Below are 19957 nucleotides of genomic sequence, written 5' to 3'. Positions count from 1 at the left end.
CTACGACAACCCATGGGTGCCACCCTGGAGAAGCCAGAGGGAGGCGATAATACAGTGGTACCTCGGGGTTAAGAACTTAATTCGTTCTGGAGGTCTGTTCTTAACCTGAAACTGTTCTTAACCTGAAGCACCACTTTAGCTAATGGGGCCTCCTGCTGCTGCTGTGCCACCAGAGCACGATTTCTGTTCTCATCCTGAAGCAAAGTTCTTAACCTGAAGCACTATTTCTGGGTTAGTGGAGTCTGTAACCTGAAGCGTATGTAACCTGAAGCGTATGTAACCCGAGGTACCGCTGTACTGAGCTAGGGAGAGCAATGGCCTTATGGGGTTCAAGGCAGCACCCAGCAATTGTTGCACAAGATTTAATCTGGTTTAATCTTCAGAAATGACAGCTGAAAGGATCCCAGGCCAAAGCTATGTAGATGCAGCAGACAAAGGAGCCCTGACTAACCTGGATTTCCTTTGGTGAAGCTGGTGAGGTTTTCTCATGACACCCCCTGAAAGAAGCAATGAGGAGAACTACAGGGCTCAAGTGCCAACCAGCTTTAAACCTATGTGAAAGCATTTATAAACCACTTAATTTCTTATTCTTTTAAAAAAAAAATCTCTTAAACGGTGCACAATATAAAATCAATAAACCACAGCATTAATAACACAACACAAATGGTGTAAAAGCATATGAAAACAAGGGAAAATTCAGGGAAATCCTCTCTTTTTTTAAGAATCTATGCCTAGCCACCTTCCCTGGAAGGAGTTAAAACCAATAAGAAGCTCTGGTTGCCAGAGAGGACTGAAAAAGGGGACTGTAAATAGTGCAAAGTCCCTTCCTGTTCTCCTTCCTTCACCCCCCCCCCTCCCCACCCCCTACTCTATTCCCGGGATCATCTACCTTTTGAATTTTTGTACCTTCAGCTCTTGAGTTAATGTGATGCTGCCTTAAGAAGTCTTTGCAGCAGATCTCAAGTGCAGGTAATTTTTCAAAAAATAATATTATTTTTTCTAAAGGCTTGGGTGGGGGTCGGAGTGCCCTGTTCATTTTTGAGGATGGGGAGGAGGAGAAGGAAAAGAAATGCGGACCCCACCCTCAACTCAGGCGGTTCCCCTCTGGCGGATTTCTGAAAGGCGTTTTGGTGTTAAAAACTTAGCAAGGCGAGAGAAAGCACAACTGGAATGACTGCAATGGGTCCTAGTAAGGAAGCATAAGGGGGAAAATATAGATACACCCACGGGGAGGGGGGCTTTTGTTGCACTAAGGGGGTGGGAGACCCCATATCTTCCTAGATCAAGAGTGATGAGGAGAAATTTAAAAGCAGTTTATGGCAAGGGTATAACCACAGACTTCAAGATCCCTAGCTGCATTCAAACCGTACATCTAAAGCACATTTTCTCCACCCCCATCCCTGAAACCTTGGAATAGTAGTTTGTTAAGGGTGTTGAGAAATGTAATTCTGTGGGGGGGGGGGTGTTAAACTACAGTTCCCAGGATTATTTGTGGTTGTGTGTGTGTGTGTGTGTGCTTTAAATGTTCCAGAGGTCTGTTCTTAACCTGAAACTGTTCTTAACCTGAAGCACCACTTTAGCTAATGGGGTCTCCTGCTGCTGCCGTGCCGCTGGAGCCTGATTTCTGTTCTCATCCTGAAGCAAAGTTCTTAACCCGAGGTACTATTTCTGGGTTAGCGGAGTCTGTAACCTGAAGCGTATGTAACCTGAAGCATATGTAACCCGAGGTACCACGGTACACAGCTTGGGTGTCTCCAGACAAGGCACTTTATTGAGCATTCATCCCAATTCGTTGGCAATTTAAAGAGCATTCATTTGGAGGTTTAGATGATGTTGCATCGAAGCGGGAAGCGGGTTCAGCTGTAATTTTGCAACCTGAATTTACCAGTACAGTGGTACCTTGGGTAACATACACTTCAGGTTACAGACTCCGCCAACCCAGAAATAGTACCTCGGGTTAAGAACTTTGCTTCAGGATGAGAACAGAAATCGTGCTCTGGCAGCACAACAGCAGCAGGAGGCCCCATTAGCTAAAGTGGTGCTTCAGGTTAAGAACAGTTTCAGGTTAAGAACGGACCTCCGGAACGAATTAAGTACTTAACCCGAGGTACCACTGTATGTGATTAGAAGCCACCTGCAAAGTAGCAAAGACCTGCAAGCACCCGCCCCCGCTGTTTTGCAGGCTGCTGCCACACGACTGACGGGGAGTCGTATTGAATTCCTGTGGAAAGGGAGCTGCCAGGTAATCCTGGTTCTGATTTCCGAGGATTGCCCCCCTTTCCCATGGATTTCCACTGTGCGGCTTAAGTTTTATCACCTTTTTTGCCAGCGAAACCGATGCTGGGTTGCCAGGTCACGTGACCAAGCTGAACAAGTTTAGTATCAGAGTACCGTATTTATTGCCCTATAGGGCGCACTGGCCCATAGGGCGCACCTCGGGGTTTTTTTTGGGGGGGAATAAATAAATAAATAAAAATTTATTGCCCCCCCCCAGCCGCAGGGCTGGGGCGGGGGAAGCCCGAGCTTCCCCCGCCCCCAGCCCCCAGAACAGGCTGCTATCTGCAAGCCTTGCGAGCCCGGCGGGAACTCCCGCCGGGCTCGCAACGCTTGTGGACATCTGCGCGAAGCACGGGGCGCCCTCCGGAGGGCGCCCCATGCTTCGGGCTGCAGGCTGCTGCCCGCAAGCCTTGCGAGCCCGCGGGAACTCCCGCCGGGCTCGCAACACTTGCGGATAGCTTCCTGAAGCCTGAAGAGCGAGAGGGGTCGGTGCGCACCGATGCCTCTCGCTCTCCAGGCTTCAGCGAAAGCCTGCATTCGCCCCATGGGACGCACCCAGATTTCCCCTTCATTTTTGGAGGGGGAAAAGTGCGTCCTATAGGGCGAAAAATACGGTAAGTCCCCCAGCACCACTCCCTCGGATTGCCCTGTTTCTTCAGGGCCTATGCTGGCATGAGCCCCGACTAAGATGGGATGGGAGGCTTATGCCTGGCTGAGCCGGGAACCAACTGGCTGAGCCAGAGATCCGCTGGAGCCTCAACTGCTCAGCTCAGCAGATCTGAGCACAGGATTGTGTCCTGATTCAATAAAATTCTGTTCACAAGATCAAAAGCACTAGAATGAAAGTTGAAAGCTTAGGTAATAAATGTTGGAAATGTAAAGAAAAAGAAGGAACATTTTATCACATGTGGTGGGAATGTAAAAAAGTGAAAAACTTCTGGGAAATGATTTATAATGAGATGAAAAAAATGTTGAAATATACATTTATTAAGAAACCAGAAGCATTTTTACTTGGCATTGTAGGAGATTATATAAATCAAAAGGATTGTAAATTGTTTTTATATGCAATGACGGCAGCAAGAATACTATTGGAACAAAACTGAAAGCAAGAAGAATTACCGATGAAAAAAGAATGGAGGATGAAACTGATGGACTATGCAGAATTAGATAAACTAACAGGAAGGATTTGAAACCTGCGGCACCAGAGATTCTCAGAGGACTGGAGTAAATTGACGGACTATTTGAAAAGTAATTGTGATGAACAGATTAAGCTAGTAGGTTTGCAAGAAGTTTTGTAAGGTGAATTATTAGAAATATTGCCCCCCCAAAAAGATAATAAGGAGAATTATTAGTTAAAGATATCTAATGGTAATACGAAATTAAGAAATGCATAATAAGTGATAAGTACGGAAAATCATCAGAGGTGTTGACGGAAGTCCAAAAAAAATTGTATAAGATGAGAAGTTCTGTTGTATGAATGTTAATTAATATGTTAAAAATTAATAAAAATGTATAAATAAAAAGAAAGTTGAAAGCTTAGCTTCTTTCCCTTTCCAACAGGAATAGGGGGAAATCCTTTGAATTTCCGGAAGAAGACGTGGAGTCCAAAGAGCCCTGCAGTCTGTTTGGCGTAGTCCTTTGGCGACATCCCCTACGCACTGAAAACGCGTGGCAGAATATATTTCTGCGGCATTTGCAGAAAACAGTTGGCATGCACTGAAATCCTGCAGGAGGCGGAATTATTTGCTCTCTCCTTGCCCTTCGTTCCGAGGCTGCGCTGGAGCAAAGGGGCCGGATCCCGAGGTGAAAATGGAGGAGCCGGAATCGGCAAGCCCGGAGCTGGAGACGGGATCGGGGAGAGCAGGAGAACCCCCTGGCATCCTTCAAGCGGGGACCCTCACGCAGAGTCCCAGAGAGGTGGCACCTCCGCAGCGCATGAAAGAGGAGCCGGAAGAGGGCCTGTCGTCTCAGCGCTGGGAAGCCCAGTGGCAAGAGTTCCTCAAGGCCGTGCAATGCCCTCAGCCTGGATGGGGGAGCCCTCTTCTTCTTCCTCATCCTGCGCCAGCAGGCCGCACAACAGCTCCTCTGCTCCCTGGCAGCTTGGAAGGACGGCTTCAGAGCTTCAGGCATTTCTCCTACCAGGAAGCCGCAGGCCCACGGGAGACATACAGTCGGCTGCGGGAGCTTTGCTACCAGTGGCTGAAGCCGGAGAGGCACACCAAGGAGCAGATCCTGGAGCTGGTGATTCTGGAGCAGTTCCTGGCCATCCTGCCCCAGGAAATCCGGAGCCGGGTGACGGAACAAGGCCCAGAGACCTGTATCCAGGCTGTGACCCTGGCAGAGAGCTTACTGCCCAGACGGGAAGAAGGAGAGCAGCGGAGAGAGCAGGTGAGCCTCTTCTAGAGATGGGATGTCCCGTTAGTGTCCCCCTTCTGCATGAAAAGCAGGTGTTCTAGTGCCAAGCTATGGCCCTTCTTTCGTTTGTTTTAATTTATTTAATCAATTTTTTTATACAAACATCAACCGCAAAAGACACATACCGCATTTTTGCGCTATAAGACACACCCGACCATAAGACGCACCTAGTTTTTAGAGGAGGAAAACAAGAGTAAAAAAAAATTCTGAATCAAATGTTGTACTAAACTACAGTGGTACCTCTGGTTACGTACTTAATTCGTTCTGGAGGTCCGTTCTTAACCTGAAACTGTTCTTAAGCTGAACCACCACTTTAGCTAATGGGGCCTCCTGCTGCCGCCACACCGCTGGAGCACGATTTCTGTTCTCATCCTGAAGCAAAGTTCTTAACTACCTGACTTTTAGAAGACATCGGAAGGCAGCCCTATTTAGGGAAGTTTTTAATGTTTGATGTTTTATCATGTTTTTAATATTCTGTAGGGAGCCACCCAGAGTGGCTGGGAAAACCCAGACAGAGAGAATAATAATAATAATAATAATAATAATTGTCAGGGGTTCAGGAGCAGAGGCACAGGAAAGGGAGGAAATAGAGAGCGAGGGGGAGGAGTCCGAAGGAAATGTTAGCGATGACAGCGGTCCGAGGTCTCTGAGTCTTTCCAGCGAATCGGAAGATTCACAGAAAGGGGCTCCCATGGTCAGAGCAAGGGGGGGTGCCTAGGGGGACACCCCAGGAAGAAGGGGCCAGAGGGGACTCAGAGAGCAGCAGTTGGAAATCAGGACCAGCGTCCACACCAGAGTGCAGTAGGGGGGAGGAGTCCCAGGCATCGGGATCAGGCGGCGCACTGCCAGTGGGAGGACATGAGTCAGGATTGGCCACGCCTCCATCGGGGAGCGAGGAAACGGTCGAGAGGAAGGTTGAAGGCTGGGCGCGCGCGCCAAGTTCAAATGTACAGGAGGGCGGCGCAGTTGGCAGCCCGGATAGGGAGCCAGGTCCCAAAGCCCGCCGAAAAGAGGGGGAGGAGTCAGGGGGGTCAACGTCAGCGTCAGAAGAATCCAGGAAGGAAGGGACCCCGGGGGGTAGCAGGACCCAGAGGAGAAAGGAGAGACGGAAGAGGTGGAGTAAGGCTAGAATCTTAAACTGGTGTACAGGGGGCGGAGACTCAGATGGAGCTTCGCCGATCTAACCCCTAGACGTAGAGCTGGGGCGCTGCGGCTTGAAAATGGAGACTGTACTTCAATAAAGACTTTTGTACATTACTGCCGGCTAGCGTTGGTCCTCTGTGAGCTGGGACCTGGAGCCAGCTCTGACAATAATAATAATAATAATAATAATAATAATAATAATAATAATAATAAATTATTATTATTTGTACCCCGCCCATCTGGCTGGGTTTCCCCAGCCACTCTGGGCGGCTTCCAACAAAGATTAAAAGATTTAAAATAAATTAAAATGTCACACATTAAAAACTTCCCTAAACAGGGCTGCCTTCAGATGTCTTCTAAATGTCAGGTAGTTGTTTATCTCTTTGATGTCAGCTGGGAAGGCATTCCACAGGGTGGGCACCACTTCCGAGAAGGCCCTCTGCCTGGTTCCCTGTAGCTTTGCTTCTCGCAATGAGGGAACCACCAGAAGGCCCTTGGCGCTGGACCTCAGCGTCCGGGCAGAATGATGGTAATATAATATAAGTAATAAATAATAATATAAGTAATAAATTGTTGTTGTGCTACCTCAACTAAAACTTTCACTATTGTTTCCAGGGGACAGAGAGGCTGAACCAGGAAGTGTCTGCAAATATCCCAGTGGAAGATGACGCAGGGCTGGAAATCACCCAGAGGCCGCTGTGCAGAGAGGTCAAGCAAGAGGTCAAGGAGGATGTCAGCTTGCTTGGTAAGTGTAAGCAGTCCATGGATTTTAGTTGCGGCTGTGGGGTGCTCAGTGGTGCTCTGTCTCCTGCTTGTGGGTTTCCCGTGGGGGCATCTGGGTGGCCACTGTGAAAACAGGATGCTGGACTAGAGGGGTCATTGGCCTGATCCAGCAGGCTCTTTTTAAGCTCTTAAAAGTAAAGGGACCCCTGACCATTAGGTCCAGTCGTGGCCGACTCTGGGGTTGCGGTGCTCATCTCGCTCTATAGGCCGAGGGGCTTGGCAGGGGTCACTCACACACTGCTATCCCATGTTTCTTGGTGATGTCAACTGCCAGGTCCAGGATTGTTTATAAGGCCCGGTGCCTCTGCAAGGAAAGAGAATCAGTGGGATCTGCAGCAAAAAGTTGCATCGTGGAACACTCCTGTTCAGGGTACATTCCATTCTCTGCCCCCATGTTTTCCATCCCACCAATCAGCAGCCAGTATTCTGTGCACACTGAGCATGCTCAGTCCTCAGAGAACTGTAGCTCTGAGGGGCATAGGGGGTCTCCTCTCAGCACTCTTAACAAACTACAGTTCCCAGGATTCTTTGGGGGAAGCCATGACAGTTTAAAGTGGAAATAAAGGTAAAGGGACCCCTGACCATTAGGTCCAGTCATGGCTGACTCTGGGGTTGCAGTGCTCATCTCGCTTTATTTGCCGAGGGACCCGGCGTCCAGCTTCCGGGTCATATGGCCAGCATGACTATGCCGCTTCTGGAGAACCAGAGCAGCGCACAGAAACGCTGTTTACCTTCCCGCCAGAGCGGTACCTATTTATCTACTTGCACTTTGATGTGCTTTTAAACTGCTAGGTTGGCTGGGGCTGGGTCCAAGCCACGGGAGCTCACCCAGTTGTGGGGATTCAAACCGCCGACCTTCTGATCGGCAAGTCCTAGGCTCTGTGGTTTAACCCACAGCGCCACCCGCATCCCCAGCGCCGCTCTTAACAACTAATAAATCAGGACAATGTTTGGACAGTCCATTATAAATCCACTACTAAGGCACTAACCTACCACACAGAATTGTTGTAAAGATAAAATAGGGAGGAAGAGAACCATATACAGTGGTACCTCCGGATTAAGAACTTAATTCGTTCTGGAGGGTCGTTCTTAACCTGAAACTGTTCTTAACCTGAGGTACCACTTTAGCTAATGGGGCCTCCCGCTGCTGCCACGCAATTTCTGTTCTCATCCTGAAGCAAAGTTCTTAACCCAAGGTACTATTTCGGGGTTAGCGGAGTCTGTAACCTGAAGCATCTGTAACCCGAGGTACCACTGTATGCCACCTTGAGCTTCTTGGAGGAAAAGATGGAATATGAGTGCAATCAATCAATCAATCAATCAATAATATTATTTATTGAATTTATACACCACCCTATACCCAGAGGTCTCAGGGCGGTTCATGAAAAAGATCATAATATATAAAACAAAAATAAAAGCAATAACCCAATAATACATACACCCCCCCTAAAAGAGCCGCTTTTTAAAAGGGTATAGGATGTTGATCAGGTCAACCAAAGGCTTGGTTAAAAAGGAATGTTTTTGCCTGCTGCCTAAAGCTGTATAATGAACTCTCCCCTGGGGGAGAGCATTCCACAGACACAGACCCACTGCAGAGAAGGCCCTGTTCTCGTGTTGCCATCTTCCGGACCTCTCAAGAAGGAGGCACACGAAGGAGGGCCTCAGATCTCAGTGTCTGGGTAGGTTCATATGGAAAGATGCGGTCCTTGAGGTATTGCAGTTCTGATCCATTTAAGGCTTTATAGGTCAAAAGCAGCACTTTGCATTGGGCCCGGAAACTAATTGGTAGCCAGTGTCGTCGGACCAGGATCAGTGTAATATGCTCAAAGCGTCTTGCTCCGGTGAGCAACCTGGCCGTAAACTAATCCGCCTTGTCTCTTGATTTCAGGAGCTGACGAATGGCCTGGTAAGGATGAGAGGGAGCCACAAGGAGTGTTGATGGAAGTTGCTGATCATCAGGCAGTGGAAGAAGATGATGGGGACGTGGATGGGCCAGAGTGGGAGCAAGGGAGCAAAGTGGAGGAATGGCCAAACAAATCCATTGCTTATGAAGGCGGCCACTTCCACGAAATCACAGTGCATCAGAGAATCCACAGCAGGAAAAGGAGGAACAAGTGCAACGTGTGTGGGAAGGTGTTCAGAGACGAAGCTTATCTTAATAAGCACCAGAGAACCCACACTGGGGAGAAACCCTACGAATGCTCAGACTGTGGAAAGAGCTTCCGTTGGAGTTCAGACTTCCACAGGCACCAGAGAACCCACACGGGAGAAAAACCATACAAATGCTCCGACTGTGGGAAAAGTTTTCGCCGGAGCTCGAACCTACATAGGCACCGGAGAACCCACACGGGGGAGAAATCGTACGAATGTTCGGAGTGCGGGAAAAGTTTCCGATGCAGCTCAAGCCTGATTAGCCACAGGCGAACCCACACCGGGGAGAAACCCTACGAATGTTCAGACTGTGGGAAAAGCTTCCGGCTGAGCTCAAACCTTATCAGCCACAAGAGAACCCACACCGGAGAGAAACCCTACGAATGCCCTGATTGCGAGAAATGCTTCCGTCGGAGTTCGCACCTTAATACCCACAAGAGAATCCACACAGGGCAGAAACCCTATAAATGCTCAGATTGTTCCAAAACCTTTTCGGACCGATCCAACCTTCTCAGCCACCTGAGAATCCACACCGGGCAAAAGCCGTACACGTGCTCGGATTGTACCAAGATGTTTTCCAATAAATCTAACCTTCTCAGCCATCAGAGAATCCACTCAGGAGAGAAGCCGTATGAATGCTTAGACTGTGGGAAAAGTTTCAGCGTGTGCCAGTACCTAACCAGGCACCAGAGGAGACATACGACAGAGAAGCTGCACGAGTGTGTGGATTGTGGGAAGAGGTTCAGTCAGAGCCAGTATCTTATCCGCCATCAAAAGCATTCACACAGGAGGAAAATGGGAGTTTGCACCGTAATAGACATACAGTGAACTTTACAGGAGATGGGAACATTATCAATACTTGAATTGTCGGAAGAGATTGAACCTCAACACAAATCTTAATAAACACCAGAGATTCTACACAGAACTGGAAATCCTACAAATCTGTGTCACAGGGTAGTCTTCTTTTCATGCAACTCATATTCCTAATAGAGAATTCCCCGCCTTCCAGATCTTTACATACAGGTAGTTAGAGAGAAATATAGGCTTCTAAACACACAGCGCAGGGCTGTTGTCCACATGGTTAGTGTTTCATGTAGCCCATTTGCCTCACTGGATACTGGAAAATCAGCCCTAGAAAGAACAGGTAGCTAGGTTCACCTTTTAGCAGTTGAAGTCTTAAAGCAGGGATAAGGAACCTGTGGTCCTTCATCTGCCGCTGGGCTCCCATCTCCCATCATGGTCCACCGGCCAGGAGTTGCAGTCCGGCAACATCTGGAGGGCTTCTGGATCCCATCCTTGCCTTACGGCAGGCATGTCCAACTCCCAAGAGACTGCGATCTACTCCCACTATTAAAAAGTTGTTGAGCTTTTTGGGGCGGGGTGGGATCACATGATCCACCGTGATCGACCAGGGACGCCCCGCAATCGACCAGTAGATCGCGATCGACTGGTTGGATGTATATTTTTCTTTGTTTGTGGTTGTTGCTGTTTGTTTGTTTTGTGTGTTGTTGTTTTTTGAAAATTTAATAAAATATTATTTTTAAGAAAGGGATGTCAGTAATTACGTCCCATCTGCCATTTCCCTCACAGAGCTGCAGGGCCGGCCCACCCATGAGGCAAGGTGAGCTGATTGCTTCAGACAGCAGGATCCACAGGGGCAGCTGATCCAACCTCCATCATGTGCTGCTACCTCGGTGACAGTGATGGCTGAGGCACACTCCTTTGGAGGCCGAATCTTCTGCCTCCCTGGCAGCCGCCCCACAATGCATCCTCTGCTGTGGCCTCTTGGTGAATAGGAGGCACTGCTAGACTCCTCCCAAGGGCGGAAATGGCGGGGGACGGGACCTCCTGGAATCTACACCCACCTGGCGTGATTCAGAGTGGGCCCCTTCCCCCCCCCCAACGGCCTTTGATTCTTATTTCAACCATAAGGAAAGGTTGATGGAGATCGCCACTCACCCCTTCTTCCCTGGCAGGGAGGGGAGACACCATTTTGTGGTTCGCCTCAGTCGCCAAAATGTCTTTGGCCTGCCCTGCAGAGCTGCAATTTGCAGAGTGGTTTAAGAGTCAGTTGCCCTCCCCAGGCAACTCTGAGAACTGGAGCTCAGTGAGGGGAGTAGGGGTTCTCCAACAAACTCTCTGCCTCCTTCACTGCAGCTCCCAGGAGTTTTCCAGGGGAAGCCGTGGATGTTTAAAGTGGTATCGGAGTGCTCTGAATCTAAGCACAGATTGGGGTCGCACACAGAGACATTTGAAGGCTCCATTCAAGGTTAGAGATGAAATCTGCCTGAGATGGGCCATCTGTGGTCCTTGCTCTCATTCGGCCCACAGAAATAGGGTGGCAGAGAGAGCATGAGATAGTTCGTGCAGGAGCTTCAAAGAACTCTGCCCCAAAACCATCTGATTTATAGCTAACTAGCCTGTTCGCTTACGTGCCTTGCCCAGCGAGCTATGTGCAGATTATTCATCAGCTAGCCACCTCTTCCCATGCCACACGTTCTCCAAACAATGTCTAACATCAAAAAAGGTCATTATCACTTCCTTCCAACAGATTAAAGGCTGTTCTCAGCCATCAAAGAGCTGAACAAGAGATAGAAAGGGGAAGCAAACAGAGACAGGAAGGAATGACCATGCTAGATCAACTTAACTCCTCGAAATATAATTGTCTTCCAGATAGATCGCCCATTAACCAAATGCATCAGGTCTATGAGCATTTTGTCTTTCATCCAGGCTGGTGCACATTTTGTGATATGGAAACTCTCTCTCCCAGGCTGCACTATCCTTGGAAGGCTGGGGTTGGGTGAACCTGTGGCCTACCAAATGGTGCTGGACTCCAACTCCCATCATCCCTGGCCATTGGCCATGCTGGCTGGGGCTGATGGGAGTTGGAGTCCAACCGAACCAGTGGAAAGCCACAGGTTCCCCATCCCTGTATGGCCTGGAATGTTTAATTTTGTGTCAACCATGTACAACCACGATCCCTTACTTGAATAATTACGCTCTTGTGTAGTGCTGGGGAAAATTCTGGGTGGAAAGGCCTGCATCTTTAAAGAAATCTGCCTCATAATTCCTATCCAATACTTAAAAGGAGTTTATTTTGCAGTAACCTAGAACTATCTGGAGTCAGTCTTTTGGCTACCACACTTTTAAGGAGGATGGAGACAAATTGGAAGAAGCTCAGAAGACAACGAGGATGCTTGAGGGATTTGGAAACAAGCTCTGTGAGGAAAAGACAGGGATAGCATCTCCCCTATGTATGTGAAGAGGGCAAAAACTTGTGCCACATCTGCAACATACATTCAAAGCACTATCATATCACACTATCATGGCTTCCCCCAAAGAATCCTGGCAAGTGTCGTTTCTTAATTGTTAGGAAAACCCTCATTTCTGTGAGGGAAATAGGGATTTCTCTCACACACAAGATGGCTCCCAAATGGCCACCTACTCTCCCAGTGACCAGAGCGAGCAAGATGGTAGCCTCATGCGCCACCTCAGACTATACTACTAGTCATTGCCTTTTCATTCATAGCCATCCACAATTTGGTGGCCATCACCACATCTTGTGTCAGCAAATGCCATTTTTTAAATTGTGCAAGTCTTCCTTTCGCCTGCTCTGAATCTCCTGCTGTTGAGCTTCAGCCTTGGGGTCCAAGCTGATGAGGGAGAAAAACCTTTCCCTAGCCATTTTCTCTCTGCCAGTAGTGGCGGCTGGTGCTCATTAGGGCTACATTTGCACCATATATTTAAAATACTACATTACCCAATGCTTTCTTTCTGGGGCGGGGGGGGGGGCGCAGGGGTATGCATACCCCTAAACATTTTGTGAATCTAACGGAAGAAGAAACTAAAATAATAAAAATTAGTTTCTTCCCCAGCGCGGTGAATCGTCAGTTCTGTTGCTACCCCTGATGGCAGCCTCACTTCCTGTCACGAGGGAAGTGAGCGTTTAATGTGTGAAGTAGGAGTTGGAATCTAGCATGGTGATTGGTCAGTTTCATTGTTACCACCTCTGACATGGCTTCCTTTCCTTTCCTGGTGATTTTCTTGAGTCAAAATGAGAGTACCCCAAAACATTTTAAGGGAAAAAAAAGCACCGATAATAGCCCCTGAAAAAAAATTAAACGTAAAGAGTGAATGGGCAGCTTATGAAGAGCTGTTAACAGAAGAATAATCGGAGGCCTCGGAAGCAGTGTCAGACGTTCAGGTTCCAAAGAACGTTCGCAAACCAAGGCATTCACTTCTGGGTTTGCAGCGTTCGGGAGCCAAAATGTTCCAACTCACAAAGTGTTCAAGAACCAAGGTTCGACTGTAAGAGTGGTCCTCAAATTGGGGAATCAAGCAGTTTGGGTCTGGGTCAGAATCCTGCAAAACCCACATGACCCAAGGTACTGATGCACAGGTTAGGGCTCTTGATAAAGAAGGCCTGCACACAAAACAACCATCTATTTATTACCATGAAATAACATACAGTAATGCATGAAAAACCCATTTCTTTATTTTTTGCACCGACGGTTCGATTCTGTAGCTGTTTCCCTGCCTGCAGTTGCTCTTGCAGCTGCGTCTCTCCTCCGCACCCAAAATCCCGTGACCCAGAGTGCCTTAGCACAATATATGCTCTGATCCCTTGCACGAATGTGTCGTTGGGTTCCATTGATATCGGTAGGGCGGAAGGCAGGGAGGCCGACAGCAGGTGGCGCCAAAGAGCCAGCGACAGGCACAGCCAACTGACACCAGCCTTGATCCCCTGTTACGGAGTTCTACAAGGGCCACACTGAGACCAAGGAGGAAGAAGCCGACAGACAGCGCCATCCCTTGGACTGGATGCAAGTGGGAACGCATGTCAAGGATGGAGGTTGGTGGGATGGAGCCCCATTTGCCCTAAAAACAGGCCGGGGGTCCACCGACTGCGACGAGAAACCTGGTCAGGTTCACTTTGGCGTTACCGCCTGCGTTACTCAGGGAAGTACAGGAACAGGCCTGTGTGGAAATGTTATGGCTTCTTTCCTAGCTCGGCAGGATTCCCCCCCCCCCATGCATAATACGATTAAATTGGTTACAGTGGTACCTCTGGTTATGTACTTAATTCGTTCCGGAGGTCCGTTCTTAACCTGAAACTGTTCTTAACCTGAGGTACCACTTTAGCTAATGGGGCCTCCCACTGTTTCCACATGATTTCTGTTCTCATCCTGAAGCAAAGTTCTTAACCCAAGGTCCTATTTCTGGGTTAGCGGAGTCTGTAACCTGAACCCTCTGTAACCCGAGGTAAAGGGACCCCAGACCATTAGGTCCAGTCGTGGCCGACTCTGGGGTTGCAGCGCTCATCTCGCTTTACTGGCCGAGGGAGCTGGCATACAGCTTCCAGGTCATGTGGCCAGCATGACTAAGTCACTTCTGGCGAACCAGAACAGCGCATGGAAACGCTGTTTACCTTCCCGCCGAAGCACCACTTCAGCTAATGGGGCCTCGCGCCGCCGCTGCGCGATTTCTGTTCTCATCCTGAAGCAAAGTTCTTAACCCAAGGTACTATTTCTGGGTTAGCGGAGTCTGTAACCTGAAGCGTATGTAACCCGAGGTACCACTGTACTAAATTTTTCTGCTTCACACACTCCTCTAAAAACAGGCTCCACATTGTTTTTATAAAAGTCTGGTTTAAGCAACTGCATAGTACGCTCCTAAGCATAGCTGTCAACGTTTCCCCTTTTGAAAGGGAAATTCTCTTATTCCGAATAGGATTCCTCGCAAGAAAAGGGAAAAGTTGACAGCTGTGCTCCTAAGATTTCCTCTCTTTTTTTTTGCATGGGATCTTTGCTGCTCAACTATGTCAGACCGGGGAGTAAAACCGTTTCCATTCCCCATCCCACAGGAAGCACTCCCCACACCCCACACCCCACACCCCTCAAAAAAGCCCCCTAAAGGCCAAAGCAGTTTAGGCTTGCAAAGCCTCCCGGTCTTTATGGGTTCTTTTATGGACCACGAGGTGCGCGCTGCAGGTGAAGCACCTCCCACAGACGAGGCACATGTACGGCTTCTCCCCCGTGTGGATCCTCTGGTGCTGCATGAGGTGTGCGCTCTGGCTGAAGCTCTTCCCGCAGGTGCCGCACTTGTAGGGCTTCTCGCCCGTGTGGGTCCGCTCGTGCTTCACCACGTCCGAGCTGGTGGTGAAGCTTTTCCCGCACAGCGAGCACTTGTAGGGCTTCTCGCCCGTGTGGGTCCTCTTGTGCTTGACGAGGTCGGAGCTGGAGCGGAAGCTCTTTCCGCAGACGAGGCACTTGCAGGGCTTCTCGCCCGTGTGGGTCCTCTCGTGCTGCGTGAGGATCATGCTCTGGCTGAAGCTCTTGCCACAGTAGGAGCATTTGTAGGGCCTCTCGCCCGTGTGGCTCCTCTGGTGCTTCACCAGGCCCGAGTTGGACGCAAAGCTCTCCCCGCACGTCAAGCAGGTGTAGGGCCTCTCGCCCGTGTGCGTCCGCTCGTGCTGGATGAGGTTCGAGCTGCGCTTGAAGCTCTTCTCGCAGAGGGAGCAGCTGAACGGCTTCTCCTCCGTGTGGGTCTTCTTGTGGTTGACGAAGTTCGAGCTGGTGCTGAAGCGCTTCCCGCAGTCGGGGCACTGGTAAGGCCTCTCGCCCGTGTGGGTCCTCTGGTGCGTCATGAGGTGGGCGTTGGAGCAGAAGCTCTTGCCGCACAGGAAGCACTTGTAGGGCTTCTCCTTCGTGTGGAAGCGCTCGTGGACGATCAGGTAGGAGCGCTGGTTGAAGCGCTTCTCGCACACCGAGCACTGGTACGGCTTCTCGCCCGTGTGGATCCGCTCGTGCTTCACCAGGTCCGAGCTCTGGTGGAAGCTGCGCCCGCAGTCGGAGCACTTGTAGGGCTTCTCCCCCGAGTGGTTCCTCTTCTGGTGGCTGATGAGGCTCGAGATGCTGCAGAAGCTCTTCCCGCATTCGGTGCAGATGTAGGACGTCCCTTCGACTGAGCCGCCTTCGTCCAAGACGGGGAGGAGGCCCGGCGGGCCTTCCGGGAGATGGCTGATCTCGCAGATGCCTTCCATGTCGTGAAAGCCGGAAAGGCCGTCGGGCGCCTCCAGCAAGGGCCCACACGCTTCCATGAGGTCGGGGGTTTTCGTCTCGGTGGCCTCCTCTTTGCTGTCACTCATTTGTTCTCCGGCGGCAGGAATTGTCTTTGAAAAATACGTTTCTCAGGCTAAAAAAGGGAAACGAGAGTGAGAAGTGACCTAAACAGTACTCAATCTCTGTGCCGCAGGTGAGTTTGACCATGGGTCCTTCAATAATAATAATAATAATAATAATAATAATAATAATAATAATTTATTATTTATACCCCGCCCATATGGCTGGGCTTCCCCAGCCACTCTGGGCGGCTTCCAACCAAACACTAAAATACAATAACCTATTAAACATTAAAAGCTTCCCTAAACATGGCTGCCTTTAGATGTCTTCTAAAAGTTTGGTAGCTATTTTTCTCTTTGACATCTGGTGGGAGGGCGTTCCACAGGACGGGTGCCACTACCGAGAAGGCCCTCTGCCTGGTTCCCTGTAACTTGGCTTCTCGCAGTGAGGGAACCGCCAGAAGGAGCTCGGCGCTGGACCTTAGTGTCCGGGCAGAACAATGGGGGTGGAGACGCTCCTTCAGGTATACTGGACCGAGGCCTCTAACTCAGTATTTCCCACACTATTGGCAGTGGCTCTCCTGCAGGGTCAGATTAAGACCTTTAGAGGCCCCTGAGCACTTAAATGATTTTGGTGCCCCCAAAGAGATCTAATTCAAAATAGAAACAATAGAATAAACAATAATACAGTGGTACCCCGGGTTACAAATGCTTCAGGTTACAGACTCCGCTAACCCAGAAATAGTACCTCGGGTTAAGAACTTTGCTTCAGGATGAGAACAGAAATCGCGTGGAGGCAGCAGCAGGAGGCCCCATTAGCTAAAGAGGTGCTTCAGGTTAAGAACAGTTCCAGGTTAAGAATGGACCTCCAGAACGAATTAAGTTCTTAACCAGAGGGACCACTGTAAACCGCAAAGTAAAATTTTATTTTTCGAAATGAAACAAAACAATGGGAAAGATGGAAAACAATGTTTATTTTCATATACCTCCACTTCATTTATATATTTATTTTAAATCCCCTACTTTTCTAGTTGCAAAGTCACGACTGGACCTAATGGTCAGGGGTCCCTTTACCTTTAAAGGGACCCCAGACCATTAGGTCCAGTCTTGGCCAACTCTGGGGTTGCAGCGCTCATCTTGCTTTATTGGCCGATGAGCCGGCGTACAGCTTCCGGGTCATGTGGCCAGCATGACTAAGCCGCTTCTGCCGAACCAGAGCAGCGTACGGAAACGCCGTTTACCTTCCCGCCTGAGCGGTACCTATTTATCTACTTGCACTTTGATGTGCTTTCGAACTGCTCGGTTGGCAGGAGCAGGGACCGAGCAACGGGAGCTCACCCCGTCGTGGGGATTCAAACCGCCAACCTTCTGATCGGCAAGTCCTAGGCTCTGTGGTTTAACCCACAGTGCCACCTGCGTCCTGACGGAATGACCGTTAGCCCACATTAATTCACCCAGACACAAAAGATGCTCTTTTGAATATGCAACACTTGACATTGCAATGACCTCCGGAGCAAAGGATAAGTTATGAAAGGGCCACAGGAACTCGCTCCCCAAAAACTTTCCACAAGGCTGCCCCTTATACCTCATACACACTAATCTGCAAGCTTCTCCCAAGGGGCCCTTTAAAACCAGGGCTGATTCAAGTTTGTGGGGGGAAATTATTATTATTATTATTATTATTATTATTATTATTATTATTATTTCTTTATTTATACCCTGCCCATCTAACTGGGCTTCCCCAGCCACTCTGGGCAGCTCCCCTAAAAATATTTAAAACACGATAAAACATCAAACGTTAAAAACTTCCCTAAACAAGGCTGCCTTCAGATGTCTTCTAAAAGTCAGAGAGTTCCTTATTTCCTTGACATCTGATGGGAGGGCATTCCACAGGGCAGGCGCCACCACCGAGAAGGCCCTCTGCCTGGTTCCTGGAAGCACCGTAGCTCAGGGCCGGAGCGTCTACCTTATCCCAGGTGCGATTTCCGGTGCCCCGGGCAAGAACGGGAAAAGCTGCTGCCCCAAACCCTGGAGAGCCTCTGCCAGTCAGTGTTGATTTTCCGACGTGGAATAAGGCAGCTTCCGGTTTTGTTCCCGTGTCAGTGCTGTGCCGCCTTGTAACAGAGTTCTGGACCATTGGCCCATCCGACTGAGAACTGCGCTGATTGGCAGAAGCTCTCCGGGGGTTTCAGGCAGAGCAGTATTATTGCTATTATTTAATTAATTAAATCCACATCTTGCCCTTTGTCTGAGGACCACGCGGTAACTGGAGAGGCCACTGAGGCTCGAACCTAGGAGCTTCTGCTTGCCTTGTACAGAGAAACAGGAAGCTGTCATGTACCGAAGCTTGACCGCGGACTGTCTTGCCAGAGTGGTGCCTGCTCTGGTTATCTCCTGCTTGGACTACTGCAATGCGCTCTACGTGGGGCTACTTTTGAAGGTGACCCAGAAACTGCAACTAATCCAGAATGCAGCAGCTAGACTTGAAAGAACTACATTGGCTCCCAGTACGTTTCCGAGCACAATTCAAAATGTTGGTGCTGACCTTTAAAGCCCTAAACGGCCTCGGCCCAGTAGACCTGAAGGAGCATCTCCACCTCCATCGTTCTGCCCGGACACTGAGGTCCAGCGCTGAGGGCCTTCTGGCGGTTCCCTCATTGCGAGAAGCAAAGCTACAGGGAACCAGGCAGAGGGCCTTCTCGGTAGTGGCGCCCGCCCTGTGGAACACTCTCCCATCAGATGTCAAAGCGATAAACAACTACCTGACATTCAGAAGACATCTTAAGGCAGCAGCCCTCTTCAGGGAAGTTTTTCATGTGTGACATTTTTGTGTATTTTTGCTCTCTGTGGAAGCCGCCCAGAGTGGATGGGGAAACCCAGCCAGATGGGCAGGGTACAAATAATAAATTATTATTATTATTCACTGAGCTCAATATTGTCTACACTGACTGGCAGCCGCTCTCTGGGATTTCATTGCCAGTGGAGATGCCGGGGATTTTGGACCTTTTGCATGCAGGACAGCTACTCTGGCACTGAACTCTGGCCGTTCCTTGGGGCATTTCTCAGATCGACCTGCATTTAAGAGGAGGAGGAAGAGGGTAGGTAGGAGGGGTTGCTAACTTTTCCAACACAGCCTGCAGCTGTGCCTTTGGAGAGCATGCCGATCTGCAGGCGTCTTTGTCCCTGTGTGGCAAAAAAGCTCCACACCTGCTTTTTTCTTGCACATTTCTGCACATCCAGCCGCCGTCCAAGAGCCAAATCAGGCTTTCGCACACTGCCCAGTCCATTGGCAACCTTAAAAAGGCCCCCTTTGCCATAATCCTGGATTATGAAGGTTTCTCTTCTCCCACCTCCTCCCCTGTTCCAGACAGAGATCTAAATATTTGCGATCCAGCTTTTCCAGCCACCCAGGAAGGGAAGGGGAGTTTCCTATTGTCCCCCCTCGCTGCACTACCTCGCCTTTTGTCTCTCCTCCTCCCCCACTGGAAAAAAGAGGAAAGAGAAGGAAGACTAAGCATGATTTTAAGGGAAGCAACTTTCCTACCTCCGCAAGCCCTCCGGACGCACCGCCGCCTGCAAGAGCGCAGCGCGCAGCAACACGCGCACAAAAGAAGCGGCTCTGCTGAGCAGCTCCTGCAACTGCCGATTTGCAAATGGGTTTTGCTGGAGCGATTGAAAAGGAGGCAGAGAGAGAGGAAGGAACAGGAAGTGGCCGTCGCCGTTTATCGTCCCCCTTTGCAAAAAAAAAGAGACACGAAAACAGAGTCTCTCTAGCAATCGTGGATTTTGGGCGACTCCTTCCAAACGCGCAAGGGCGGGGAGGGAGAGAAAATAAATAAATTCCAAATTATCCGTGAAACTGCAAGGAAGTTTCTGGTGAAGAATTCTGGACAGCTCCCAAGCTTGCTGGCTTTTGGGGGCGGAGGGGGGTGATGTTTGGGGTGAGCCTAACAAAGGAAGATGCCATATGCAGAGTCAGAAAATTGGTCCATTTAGCGCAGTGTTGTCTACACTGACTGGCAGCGGCTGTCCAGGGTTCCAGGCAAGGCGCCTCTCCCAAACCTCTTT

The 19957-nt window shown here is 49.6% G+C and overlaps 3 protein-coding genes across 7 annotated transcripts in view; 1 reads left to right on the top strand and 2 right to left on the bottom strand.

The window, feature by feature from the left end:
* Positions 1-597, bottom strand: part of LOC308470095 (zinc finger and SCAN domain-containing protein 21-like) — a 9326-nt gene extending 8729 nt beyond the window's left edge. For 2 of the 4 annotated variants that reach the window (XM_080993368.1, XM_080993369.1), the window contains exon 1: positions 452-596. In XM_080993368.1, the coding sequence (XP_080849494.1) occupies positions 452-489 (38 nt within the window). In that variant the 5' untranslated portion in view covers positions 490-596. Of the gene's footprint in view, positions 1-451 lie in introns of all 4 variants that reach the window. The other 2 variants (XM_080993367.1, XM_080993370.1) reach the window with 2 other exon arrangements.
* On the bottom strand, positions 52-19957 carry LOC308469904 (uncharacterized protein). 2 transcript variants are annotated; one of them, XR_013982153.1, is made up of 3 exons: positions 19434-19957; positions 14285-15963; positions 52-213 (listed from the first exon to the last, which is right to left on the bottom strand). XR_013982153.1 is itself a non-coding variant. In XM_080992996.1 (2 exons), the coding sequence occupies exon 2, from the start codon at positions 15914-15916 to the stop codon at positions 14696-14698; it is 1221 nt and encodes a 406-aa protein (XP_080849122.1). In that variant the 5' UTR covers positions 15917-15963; positions 19434-19957; the 3' UTR covers positions 13243-14695. The 2 variants fall into 2 exon arrangements, 1 of the variants encoding a protein (XP_080849122.1); XM_080992996.1 differs by lacking the exon at positions 52-213 and having other exon boundaries at positions 13243-15963.
* LOC308469601 (uncharacterized protein) lies at positions 847-10317 on the top strand. The gene is made up of 4 exons (XM_080992297.1): positions 847-969; positions 3838-4665; positions 6451-6580; positions 8507-10317. Exons 2-4 carry the CDS (start codon positions 4087-4089, stop codon positions 9595-9597), a joined length of 1800 nt encoding a protein of 599 aa, XP_080848423.1. The 5' UTR covers positions 847-969; positions 3838-4086; the 3' UTR covers positions 9598-10317.

This window comes from Podarcis pityusensis (genome assembly GCF_964106645.2).
Source record: "Podarcis pityusensis genome assembly, chromosome: 2".
In the NCBI taxonomy this organism is placed as follows: Eukaryota; Metazoa; Chordata; class Lepidosauria; order Squamata; family Lacertidae; genus Podarcis; species Podarcis pityusensis.
This window is presented reverse-complemented; position numbering and strand designations above follow the sequence as displayed.

Coding starts and splice junctions, on each gene's coding strand:
- LOC308469904 (XM_080992996.1), bottom strand. CDS start 15,916: ATGAGTGACAGCAAAGAGGAGGCCACCGAGACGAAAACCCCCGACCTC.
- LOC308469601 (XM_080992297.1), top strand. CDS start 4,087: ATGGAGGAGCCGGAATCGGCAAGCCCGGAGCTGGAGACGGGATCGGGG. Junction 4,666..6,450: donor GAGAGCAGCGGAGAGAGCAG/GTGAGCCTCTTC, acceptor TATTGTTTCCAG/GGGACAGAGAGGCTGAACCA. Junction 6,581..8,506: donor GGAGGATGTCAGCTTGCTTG/GTAAGTGTAAGC, acceptor TCTTGATTTCAG/GAGCTGACGAATGGCCTGGT.